Here is a 12,924-nt window from a genome sequence, read left to right on the forward strand (position 1 = left end):
ATGGTCAACGATCGACATGCATCTGAAGTGGACTGTACGTGGAAAGGCTGACAGCTGGGTCCATGGTCGCACGCAAGGAAATGCCTCCTTATTACACGCAAAATAATGATTCCTCAACCTGACATCTGGGACCCACCGAAAGGGCCTTTGTATTTCGCGAAAACAACGTTACCGCCGCTGACAGCTCGGACCCACCAGCTATATCTTCGCACGCAAGGAAGTGCCTCCTTATTATGCACAAAAAATGACTACTTCCCTGCTAGCTGGGACCCACAATAGTGGGAAGCTGACTTGTGGGCCAACTAAGTTGACGAGGACGGAGGGCTTTGTCAACTTAGTCAATATGAACGATTCTAGCTCCAGTGACCGTATGATGTCCATCCAACGGCCGTAGTGCTTCTTCAACCTCTGGTCTTCTTGCTCTAGCCGCCCAAACCATCGCTGGTCGTGCCTCGTGCTCCTGCCTCCCGTGGCCGGCTGCGATGCCGCGGCGGCCTCACCGCCCCCTACTACTCCCACTGTTGGCCAGGCCATCCCTCCACCCCTCCACATCTCCTGTTCTTCTCCACCGACTGCCGAACCACACCGCACCAGAACCAGTTAACCCTCGTACACCTCTCCGTCTGCGACTCTACTCCCGCGTCTTCCCATCTCCAGCTCGTTGTTGTCCGGGGCCTCGCCGTCGTCCACCACCTTGAATGCGCTCGGCGCGGAGTGGTTAACGTGGTCAATGAACGACACCATCAGAAGTAGACTGTACGTGGAGAGGCTGACAGCTGGGTCCACGGATGCACACAAGGAAATGCCTCCTTATTACGCGCAAAATAATGATTCCTCCACCTAACAGCTGGGACCCACCGGAAGGGCCTCTGTATTTCGCGAAAAAAAACGTTCCCACCGCTGACAGGTCGGACCCATCAGCTATATCTTCGCACGCAAGGAAGTGCCTCCTTATTACGCACAAAAAATGAATACCCCCCTGCTAGCTGGGGCCCACAATAATGGGAGGCTGACTTGTGGGCCAACTAAGTTGACGGGGACGGAGGGCTTTGTCAACTTAGTCAATATGAACGATTCTAGCTCCAGTGACCGTATGATGTCCATCCAACGGCCGTAGTGCTTCTTCAACCTCTGGTCTTCTTGCTCCAGCCGCCCAAACCAGCGCCGGTCGTGCCTCATGCTCCTGCCTCCTGTGGCCGGCTGCGATGCCACGGAGGCCTCACCGCCCCCTAATACTCCCACCGCTAGCCAGGGCATCCCTCTACTCACCCACACCCCCTGTTATTCTGCGGCGACGGCAGCTTCACACCGCAGCGAACTAGTGAACCCACATACTCCTCTACGCGTGGGCATCCACTTCCGCGTCTTCCTCGGCTCCGCGTCGTCCCCTTCCTAGGCCTCACCGTCGTCCACCTCCCTCGTGCTCTCGGCGCGGCATGGTCAACATGGTCAAGGAACGTCTTCCATCGGACGTGGACTGTACATGGAGAGGCTGACAGCTAGGTCCACGGCCGCAGCAAGGAAGTGCCTCCTTATTACGTGCAAAATAATGATTCCTCCCACTGGGACCCACCTGGTTTATGCGCAAAATAATTATTCTTCACAGGCAAGGAAGTGCCTGATAGTGGGGACCCACCTGGTCAAAGCGTATGTAGCGTTGTCATTTTGGTCGCGAACGTGTACGTACATACTGGTCGATGTAGAGGCGCGCACGTGTCATAGTAGAGGCGCGCACGTAGCATGTACACGTACGTACAGCGGACAGTGTGCAAGAAAAAAATACAGTCACGTACGTACATACGGGCGGGGTCTCAAATGCCTACTCGCGCATACGTACGGCCAAGGCTCGTGTACATGGCTGGGTCGGAACGGAGAAACTGCGTCATCGTCGTGTTCATGGGGAGTCAACCGGCTGGGTCAGAACAGAATGCGTTGTCGTGTTCATCGGGAGGGCTTGGACGGAACAACCGATGGAAACGCGGCCTGGCGTACCGCAGAATGGAGGAAATGGCCTTGTGTTCGACCGACCACGTTCGAAACGGGATCCTGTTCATCGGGAGGGGTCTGGCGTACCGCAAAACGGAGGAAACGAACCTCCTACGGTGGAAACAAGGTCCTGTTGATCGGGAGGGGTGTGGCGTACCACAAAACAGGACTCCACGGGATACTGTTCATCTCCATCGTCGACCCCCTCCAGCCTCCACGGGCTACTGTTCATCCACCGTCGACCTCTCCAGCCTCCACCTGCGATTGTTCATCCACGGGCTCTTGTTCATCCAGCCTCCACCGCGCACTATGATACGTCTCCAACGTATCTATACTTTTTTATTGCTCCATGCTATATTATCTTCTGTTTTGGACATTATTGAGCTTTATTATACACTTTTACATTATTTTTGGGACTAACCTACTAACCGGAGGCCCAACCCAGAATTGTTATTTTTTTTGCCTATTTTAGGGTTTCAAAGAAAAGGAATATCAAACGGAGTCCAAACGGAATGAAATCTTCGGGAACGTGATTTTTGAAATGAACAAGATCCAGGAGACTTGGACCCTACGTCAAGCAACCAACAGGGAAGCCACGAGGTAGGGGGCGCGCCTACCCCCCCAGGCGCGCCCTCCACCCTCGTGGGCCCCCTGTTGCTCCACCGACGTACTCATTCCTCCTATATATACCTACGTACCCCCAAACGATCAAATACGGAGCCAAAACCCTAATTCCACCGCCGTAACTTTCTGTATCCATGAGATCCCATCTTGGGGCCTGTTCCGGAGCTCCGCCGGAGGGGGCATCGATCACGGAGGGCTTCTACATCAACATCATAGCCTCTCCGATGAAGTGTGAGTATTTTACCTCAGACCTTCGGGTCCATAGTTATTAGCTAGATGGCTTCTTCTCTCTCTTTGGATCTCAATACAAAGTTCTCCCCCTCTCTTGTGGAGATCTATTCGATGTAATCTTCTTTTGCGGTGTCTTTGTTGAGACCGATGAATTGTGGGTTTATGATCAAGTTTATCTACGAACAATATTTGAATCTTCTCTGAATTCTTTTATGTATGATTGGTTATCTTTGCAAGTCTCTTCAAATTATCAGTTTGGTTTGGCCTACTAGATTGATCTTTCTTGCAATGGGAGAAGTGCTTAGCTTTGGGTTCAATCTTGCGGTGTCCTTTCCCAGTGACAGTAGGGGCAGCAAGGCATGTATTGTATTGTTGGCATCGAGGATAACAAGATCATGTCATCTTTCATGAATTTATCCCTCTACATCATGTCATCTTGCTTAAGGCGTTACTCTGTTCTTATGAACTTAATACTCTAGATGCATGCTGGATAGCGGTCGATGTGTGGAGTAATAGTAGTAGATGCAGGCAGGAGTCGGTCTACTTGTCTTGAACGTGATTCCTATATACATGATCATACCTAGATATTCTCATAACTATGCTCAATTCTGTCAATTGCTCAACAATAATTTGTTCACCCACCGTAAAATACTTATGCTCTTGAGAGAAGCCAACAGTGAAACCTATGGCCCCCGGGTTTATCTTCTATCATATTAATCTTCCAATACTTAGTTATTTCCTTTGCCATTTATTTTACTTTGCATCTTTTATTTCTCTTTATCATAAAAATACCAAAAATATTATCTTATCATATCTATCAGATCTCACTCTCGTAAGTGACCGTGTAGGGATTGACAACCCCTTATCGTGTTGGTTGCGAGGATTTATTTTTTTTGTGCAGGTGCGAGGGACGCGCGCGTAGCCTCCTACTGGATTGATACCTTGGTTATCAAAACCTGAGGGAAATACTTGACTTTATTTTAAAAATTGAATTTAAATTTGGTTTAGATCAAAGTGAGGTTTAGAAAATTAATTGCGATGACACGACACTATTAGTATGTGGTTACTGTAGCTTAACTACCAGGGTGTTACACCTTTGTACCTCCTAATCTGCAGCTAGCACATAAATAATTCTTAAAGTGAAGAAGGGGAAAAATAGAGTAGATACATCACACACATACTACCATTATTCAGCATGTCTCCTCTATGATAGAACAATGATAAGTAATTCAGTAATTAGAAGGTCATGTCACGCACAACAGATACAAGCAATGACTAATCCTAAAACTCCGGGCACTCTATGGATCAAATCAAAATTGACCAAAGAAGAGAAGAGGAAGAGCTAGCATACCTGTAGATGTGCTAGTCACGGTGAGGTCGCCCGCAAGTAGATGCAACTCTGGCCAAGGACACCGGCTCCCCCGTGCTGCTGAGACATGGGAAACCACCGCTGATGGCTGCCTTCCTTGGGATCTGTCGGCAAGGTCCGAGGTCTATCAGTCGCGATTGGAGAGAGGAGAGGAGGCGGCCACTGAAGCCTTGCCGACGTTGACACCCCTCTACCGGGTTGGCTGCAGCAGGGTACCAAAGGAGGAAGTTGAGGTGATGTGAAGGCACGGTGGCGCATAGGATATGGCAAGGCGAGGGCACAGGTGGAGGAAGGACATGAGTCGCGGTGCACGAGCATGCTACTCCTCAACTTTGTTGCGCCATCTTCTCTGTTCCCCAACGGATGTGACTCTTCTCCTCGAGAAGAAACCGGCATGCAGGGGGATCCGGTCGAAGAAGAGGAGGAGAGGCAGCGTTGGGCAGAGGAGAAGGAGCAGAAGGGGCACGGCAGCGGCGGTTGTGAGCAGGAGAGGAGATACAAGGCATGGGGTGTGGGGATCGAGGACGGAAGGGGATTGGCAGCTAGGTTTTCACCTGCTTTGACCGCGCACACAACATAAGGGACCCCAAGATTTCTTCTCGTTGTAACTGCAAAACGGGCCGTGAGGAAAGGAGCCCCACATGTCATCTGTTGTAGCATGAAAGAGCAATGTACAGCCGGCCGTGAGGAAAGGAGCCTGTTGTAGCATGAAAGAGCAATGTACAGCCGGCCGTGAGGAAAGGAGCCTCACATGTCATCTGTTGTAGCATGAAAGAGTAATGTACAGAGAAACTAACGGCGAGATTTTTGACAGCACTGTAAAATCCAGCCAGCGAGGCAGATCATGCGCGCGCTGCAGATGCCCCAGGTGAGCGGGTAGCACAGCGGGATTTATATGTTTGATATGCAGATAGGTTTAGAGAGAGAGAGAGAGAGCGCAATCCATGATGAATATTATTGTTCAATTAATTAGAGAGAGAGAGCAATCCATGATGAATATTATTGTTCAATTAATTAGAGAGAGAGAGAGAGCAATCCATGACGAAGATTATTGTTCAATTAATTATATTTGTAAGATTAATTGCATTTAATATTGTTTCAAGATGTCATCCGGTCTAGAATCAAAAGAGATAACATTTACAAGGAGTACTGTACTCCTTTTACTATTGAAAAACATGCACCCATCATATGAATAGAGCACATGAGATGTTCGGCTTGAATGAATAATAGAGTATGTATCTACAATACCTAATCAAACGACTAACTTTGGTTGGCCATGTGTCTTGAATAAATACCCAGAGCATATGAAATGGGAATTAATATTTTAACCATTTTTTACCAGGCAGAACCATATTTTGCTCCTATAAAAGTCTATATTACCCCAGAAACTCTTAAAGAAGAAAGTAGAACAAAAACAACCCAAAGGACCATGAAATAAGCCGATGTTGCCCAAGCCCACAGCCTAGGGCCCCCAAGCTCAGCACCAAATACTATGCGGCGGAGAACCAAAACTGTGATACAACCAAAAGATGTTGCGAAGAAGACCATAAGTGAGAAGCTGAGACCAGCAGCATTGTCTATGTACAGTGGTTCCTGGTAGGCAAAGAAATTGTACACTGTGTTGATCGACCACGGAACACCAATGCCAACGTATATGTTCACTGAATTGCTGCAGCAAAGAAACTAATCAGTCCCACTCCGCTCCAGCCTGAGGAATTAACAACAATAAAAAACTTCATGCCTCGAACTGGTTCAAGAGGATGTGTGTACAAACGAACCTGCAAGTGATGTTGGCAATTGCAGAGTCTGCAGTAACTTGACGCTCGGCAGCAATCTTGCTAGCGACTAGATCCGGCCATGAGGTTCCAGCAGCCAGCGCTGTGAATGCTATAACATATGGGTTTAGTCCTACACAGAAAGGTAGATTTTCCATCAGCATACAGGCAGTTACATCTAGGTGAGCAGATGAAAATCAGACATATGCAAGAGCAGGTTACAACCTGTGACACAGCTTATCTGGTCTGTAATCTTGGTGACCCCATAGGCAATACCACTTATGAAGATCAGAGAGAAAATAAAAGCAATCCATCCATGTGCGATTTGATACGGGGGCACAAGAGCAAACAACAATTTCCAAGGTGCGATGATTGAGTTCCAACATATTAAGATAAATCTCAGGCAGACAGAATCCATTTTCTTTAGCTCGGGACTCTCCAGCTGCATATATTAACAAATCACTTAATATTCTAGAAGTTCTGAGACAGAAAACGTACTTCTTCTGTTTTAAGTCAGCTTTCAGTGTATACTCTGATGACTGAAACAATAAGTACGTTCTAGGTGTGTCAAAGCACACATATTGGAAACTATTAAAATAAAGATAACCCATATTGGTACACCGGAAATAGCAGAGGATGCAGGAGGTGTACGCGCAATCAATTTCAGCATGATAAGTAATTGATAAAGTTCTCTGAACAGTGTAAGTTTTGCCAAGCACTTTATGTATGTATAGTTCCACTGGATAGGTACCTAGCAGTAAACTTATCAATTGTAGGCAGCCAAAAGTCTAGAACATGCTTCACATGCTTGTCATGCGCTCATTGGACAGACAAATAAATAGGACAAGTTCAGCTACATTAATATAATAACCAAAATAAGTATTTTGACACGAGATACAAGGTAAATGTAAACAAGGAGCAGCATCAACAAACTTGAAACTATGGGATACAAAATAACTGTAAATTAAATTACCATTACAGCATCCACAAATTGTTGCCGCCAAACGGAAAGCCAGTAAGTATCCTCTTGTGTGTTCTTTACTACAAGCATTGTTTTGGACGACTCTTCTATATCCTTTTCCGGAACATGATGATACCCTGCGGGTGTCCAACCATACAAAGAATTACTTTTGAGTTGTTTAACAAAACATTTTTAGCCATGAACAGCGGAGAAATATTAATGGATGGATTCAAGAAAAGAAGCCAGAGAGGCAAGTATCTCCCTCCCCTCCATCCCATGTCGCCCCTGCGCGGCGGCCGGGAGGAAACCCTAGCCCGCCGCCACCAGGGTCCCCCAGCTCTCCTTCCCCCTCCCCCGCCGCCGCCACAGGGCTCGGCCGGGCAAAGCCCGCCAGGCGGCGGCGGCGGCAGGGCATTTTTGATTCCTCGCAGGAGGGGGCCGGCGCGGGGCTGCTCCTTCCAGCTGGGACGCGGCGCTGGCGACGCAGCGTGGCGGCGCGCTGCTGCGGTGGCGGGCGTAGCTGGGCATCAGGCGGCGCGGTGGCTGGCGGTGGCGGTGGCGGCGGCTGGGCTTCGGCCAGATCCGTCGGGCTTCTTCCGTCGAGGCGCGGGCGAGGGCGGCATGGATCCGTCCTCCCGGATGGTATTGGTGGTGCGCACAGGTCCGGGTGGTGCGGCCGGCTGCTGGGGGCTGGTTCCGATCCGCCGGCCCGGTGATGGCGCGGGGCCGATCTGGTGGTGCGTGCCCGGCGGCTCCGGCGCTTGGAGCTCGCCGGGCGACGCGGGTAGGGTAGCGGTTGGGTGTGGCCGTTGCTCCGGCCGTGGGCGGCGTGGGGAGGTCCGGCGCATGGTGGCTTCCCGGTATCGTGGCGGCTTCACGGTGACTCGGCGGATCTGCCTGCAGCGGCGGCCGACTTCTCCGGCGTTGGCTCGTCTGTGATCGGACCGTTTCGACCTTCGCCCCATCTCCTCGTCGCCCGGGCGCTACTTCCATCGAAGGGCTGGCCCTCTCCCAGCTGCGGTCCATTGCTTGTCTCGCGCCCGGTGCAGCAGGACCGAGCTCGTCTCGCGCACGGTGCAGCAGGACTGACATCGTCCCCCTCACGGTGCTGCAGGACCGAGCTCGTCTTGCGCTCGGGGCTGCAGGACGGGTCAATGGATGCCAGTGCTGGTCGGCCTATTGGGTCTCGACGCTGGGGGTCGCCCAGGGGTGCGAAAGGAGGGACCTTTCCGCCAGTCTCTTTGGTTGTGGTAGCGGCGGGTCTCGAGTGAGGTGGTGTGAAGGTCTTGGATGCCAGGGCGGTGGCAGCGCGGTGCTCTTGGGCAGATCCCGTGGCTTGGTGCTGCCCGATGGCCATGGCCGTGTGGGTGGCGTGGTAGCCGGGGTGTTGCGTTCATAAGTGTTGGCCGGGGTGAAAACCTGTATCTTTGGACGGACCGGCGACGCAAAGCTCGTTCCCTTCTTGAAGGCGTCGTCGCGGCTCTCACTGCCCGTCGTGCGGCTCCAGGGGAAACTCTGATCCTCGGATCGGGCGATGGCGGCGCTCCGGTGCCATATCCTTCCTGAAGGCGCTGCCTTGGAGTCCACGGTTCGTCGTATGCGGCTTCATCTCTTCGTGGTGGTAGTGCTAGGGGTGGTGTTGCTGTGCTCAGCGCCTATGTATCCTGCCTTGGGTGTGTGTGGTGGCGGCGTGCATTTGTACCAGGTGATGTTGACCTTTGCTTTATATATACAGCGGGGCAGTAGCCTTTTTCGGTATATTAATGGATAGTTAATCTGCATAAACTACAAGTACCATCAAACATCCCCGTGAAGAACAAATGTATTTTGTAGTACAGACAAATTAGTGTAATTGCAAAATGTCACATGAGTGCTAGAGTTGTAATTCACAAATTAACTCCCATGTAGTTTCAAACAGAAATAGGAAATCTGATGGAGACTGGATAAGTTAACTAGTGATAGGCACTTAATCATTTATTGGACTACACATGTGAATGTGTATAAACTCTGGCTCTTCTGGTTACATACAAAGAATATAGGTTCATTAGAGGAAACAGTACCCAACGTTCAGAAACTGTTTACCTGCATTGCTGTAAGAATGAAAGGAGAATATATCCACAACATCATCATTCTCGCTGGGTAGTATGTCACTATTTTCATCACAATTTTTGTCATGGTGAAGTGAAGTATCTTCTGCTGGAACCCAATCTTCAGGTCTCTCACCTCTGACCCTGATTGCAACACATCAAATTGCAAACATCAGAAAAAATAAATGCATAATTAATTTCTCAATGACCAATTGGTGACATGCAATTTAGGTAAGAGAAATATCTTGAGGACTAGAACCATACAAAGGGATTGACACATATGGCCACCGCTTATCCTGCGCATACGCATGAACCAGAAGTAATCCATACTGCAAAACTGTTAGCAGGGCCTCCCAGAGGGTGATCACATTAGGTGTCCACACCTACACATAAGTGCAAAGTGTTCATTATTACCAACTGTACTCAGTAATTACAGTTAGATAGCACTACAAGAGAATATGACTTTACCTCTAAAATAATATACAGCCAGATGTATGCCCAGAATGACCAAAACAGCTCAACTAACCAAACACCTAAATCGGAAATCTTTTTCATAGAGCCTGCCCTTGGCATAACCACACAGACAGCATGGATCGGGAACAGATCGAACGCAGCAGAACCCACAAGTGTACCTGGACCTAAACCTGCAACAGAAGTACTACCAAATTAGATACAATTAAATAAGATTTGTGTAAAAATATTTACGTCAATCAGTTAACTATACCTCCTGCTGTCAGTTGACCGAGATTACGGATTGCATCGATTGTTGCGAGGGAGATCTGGGGAAAGCTGGTACCAAAAGCAAGCAGAGCAATGTCCGCTATAGTGTAGTTCCAAACCTTCTCATGCTTCACGATAGGCGTATTTGTTTCTGTATCAATTGTAACTACCTCCCGAGAGTGGTTTGTGATGCTCTCCATCGACTTGAAGAACCGGGCAGTGATCGCGGATAAACCAATAAAACAGTACGCTAGGGCAACAGTACAAAGGAAAGCACGAACACCATTTGGAAGCAGTGTTTCGCCATTGAACAGCAGGTACGCATCGCATGATCGAGTGGTACTTCCCATTGTAGTGTTGGCCATCAGACGCGTGCCATAAGACTATATGATTTAGTTCTGGTTCCTGCTACAACCAATGCATATTTCATCAGGTACTACTACTAACATGAAGCAATATAATGCTCAGCTCAGGAAGCAGAAGATAAGCAATGACGAACATGGTATTGTATTTATAACCGACGCCCACATACATAACGAACTTAAGGACGTAGCTAAGTGGGTCGACAACAAACTTAACAACATCAAGAGTCTTTTGATGGAAAGCCTATGCACACACGAGTGATCTGGCAAGCTACCAAACAGTTCTTGGACCTTCTGAAGCAAAATTAGCACTTCCTAACCACATGGAAACTCAGTTGTTCTTCCAGATAGTATTTACAGGTTGTTTAGGGAAAAGATAGCAACAAGAACAGAAAGGAGCTTCCTTTGGCAGTATCAGGAGTTCAGGACCCATGGCGCAGTCAGAATATACTTGTGCAATAAAGGTGTTTGCTCTCAAGTCCCAACCAGAATATCACTAGTGCTTCAACTCAAAAAAAAAAAAATCACTAGTGCAAACTATGCGAATTAATTAACAGGACTAAATCCCAATACAGTACTAGAAAAAATCAACAGTCTTGAGCCACTCACTTGCTAAAGAGAAGATAACTTCTTTTTCAACCCACTCATGTTTGCCCACGGATTGCTGCAGGCTTGCCGCTCCACCAGGATCTGGGCAAGACGAAACTAACTAATTCATAGGTCAAAGGGGGGAGATGAGATCCTCCCCGACTTCTTGGAAGAGAGAGAGAGAGAGAGAGAGAGAGAGAGAAGAATGTTCCCCGATAATGGGAAAGCGAAGGTGCTCCGAGGAGAGGGGGAGAAGGACGGGCGTGCGTGGGTTACCGGGGGTGAGGAAGAAGATGTAGCTGGAGAAGCAGCGGCGATGTGGGCTCCCCGAGGCGGTGACGTGTGTGCATGCCACTCCTCTCCGATTGATTCGTCTTCCTCTGTTTCCGAATCTGGGGATTTGTTCCCCAAATCTTTTCTTTTGGTTTTCTTTTAAGTTGATCTTCTGGTTGGTGGTGAGCAAAGCAAAAAAAAGGCCTAGCTACGCTAGGTCCTCCTTGGGAGCCTTGCAAGAAGAGCATATAGTACAACCATGATGTGTCGTTGCCCACAAAGTCATGTCTTTTTAATTAAAAATTGTTTGGATAGATGGGTGTGATTGGTGAAATGAAGAGACAAAAAATTATTTGAACACATGTTGTGATTGGTGGAATGAAGACTAAAAAAATTATAAAAAATAAAGTCCGGGATAGGCTGCACCTACATGGCGCATGGTCCCGATACGCCCGCGCAACCTTATATCCAACTCATATATGGGCTAAGTTAGTTTCTTTTTGTTCTCCCATGCCGTGTCGCTCTCGCGAGCGACCGGGGAACCCTAAACGCCGCGCCTCTGACCCTCCCTCCTCTGCCCTTCCCCCTCGCCGCCGCCCAGGGACGCCGTCGGACGAAGCTCGATCGGCGGTGGCGGCGACGTGGCCTCTTCTTTCCCTCCGCTCGTGCTCCGCGGCTGGCGCGAGACGCCCAGTCGAGCAGTGGCGCGGGGATGTGCGCGGGGCCCCACAGCGCGGTGGCGTGCTCTTTGTTCGGCGGCGGAGGAACTAGGTGGTGGCTCGCCGGCAAGCAGGGCAGGGGTCTGCGGTGCGGCGGCGCGGGAGGTACCACTTGAAGGAAATATGCCCTAGAGGCAATAATAAAGTTATTATTTATTTCCTTATATCATGATAAATGTTTATTATTCATGCTAGAATTGTATTAACCGGAAATATAATACATGTGTGAATATATAAACAAACAGAGTGTCACTAGCATGCCTCTACTTCACTAGCTCGTTGATCAAAGATGGTTATGTTTCCTAACCATAGACATGAGTTGTCATTTGATTAACGGGATCACATCATTAGGAGAATGATGTGATTGACTTGACTCATTCCGTTAGCATAGCACTTGATCGTTTAGTTTGTTGCTATTGCTTTCTTCATGACTTATACATGTTCCTATGACTATGAGATTATGCAACTCCCGTTTACCGGAGGAACACTTTGTGTGCCACCAAACGTCACAACGTAACTGGGTGATTATAAAGGTGCTCTACAGGTGTCTCCGAAGGTACTTGTTGGGTTGGCGTATTTCGAGATTAGGATTTGTCACTCCGATTGTCGGAGAGGTATCTCTGGGCCCTCTCGGTAATGCACATCACTTAAGCCTTGCAAGCATTGCAACTAATGAGTTAGTTGCAGGATGATGTATTACGGAACGAGTAAAGAGACTTGCCGGTAACGAGATTGAACTAGGTATTGAGATACCGATGATCGAATCTCGGGCAAGTAACATACCGATGACAAAGGGAACAACGTATGTTGTTATGCGGTCTGACCGATAACAATCTTCGTATAATATGTGGGAGCCAATATGAGCATCCAGGTTCCGCTATTGGTTATTGACCGGAGACGTGTCTCGGTCATGTCTACATTGTTCTCGAACCCGTAGGATCCGCACGCTTAAGGTTTCGACGACAGTTATATTATGAGTTTATGAGTTTTGATGTACCGAAGGAGTTCGGAGTATCGGATGAGATCGGGGACATGACGAGGAGTCTCGAAATGGTCGAGACGTAAAGATCGATATATTGGACGACTATATTCGGACATCAGAAAGGTTCTGAGTGATTCGAGTATTTTTTGGAGTACTGGAGAGTTACGGGAATACGTATTGGGCCTTATTGGGCCATACGGAAAAGAAGGAAAAGGGCCTCAAGGGTGGCCGCACCCCTCCCCTTGGT

General features: G+C 48.7%; 1 protein-coding gene across 7 annotated transcripts; it reads right to left on the reverse strand.

The window, feature by feature from the left end:
• Window positions 1-5,341: 5,341 nt before the first annotated feature.
• Window positions 5,342-11,208, reverse strand: LOC125551470 (magnesium/proton exchanger 1). Of its 7 annotated transcripts, none has more exons than XM_048714725.1 (10): window positions 10,980-11,200; window positions 10,725-10,805; window positions 9,758-10,158; window positions 9,502-9,677; window positions 9,298-9,416; window positions 9,029-9,177; window positions 6,959-7,083; window positions 6,211-6,427; window positions 5,989-6,118; window positions 5,342-5,879 (listed from the first exon to the last, which is right to left on the reverse strand). In XM_048714725.1, the coding sequence occupies exons 3-10, from the start codon at window positions 10,116-10,118 to the stop codon at window positions 5,582-5,584; spliced, it is 1,575 nt and encodes a 524-aa protein (XP_048570682.1). In that variant the 5' UTR covers window positions 10,119-10,158; window positions 10,725-10,805; window positions 10,980-11,200; the 3' UTR covers window positions 5,342-5,581. The 7 variants fall into 7 exon arrangements, with proteins under 7 accessions (XP_048570682.1, XP_048570684.1, XP_048570685.1 ...); XM_048714727.1 differs by having other exon boundaries at window positions 9,758-10,161; XM_048714728.1 differs by having other exon boundaries at window positions 10,725-10,824; window positions 10,980-11,196.
• Window positions 11,209-12,924: the final 1,716 nt, after the last annotated feature.

The sequence above is a fragment of the Triticum urartu genome, chromosome 4 (assembly GCF_003073215.2).
Source record: "Triticum urartu cultivar G1812 chromosome 4, Tu2.1, whole genome shotgun sequence".
Classification (NCBI taxonomy): domain Eukaryota; kingdom Viridiplantae; phylum Streptophyta; class Magnoliopsida; order Poales; family Poaceae; genus Triticum; species Triticum urartu.

Excerpts from the sequence above, each read along its gene's own strand:
- LOC125551470 (XM_048714731.1), bottom strand. The coding sequence starts at position 10,118 with ATGGCCAACACTACAATGGGAAGTACCACTCGATCATGCGATGCGTAC. Across the intron at positions 9,417-9,501 it reads GGCTGTATATTATTTTAGAG|GTGTGGACACCTAATGTGAT; the intron begins GTAAAGTCATAT and ends ACTTATGTGTAG. Across the intron at positions 5,880-5,988 it reads ATTGCCAACATCACTTGCAG|CAATTCAGTGAACATATACG; the intron begins GTTCGTTTGTAC and ends TCTTTGCTGCAG.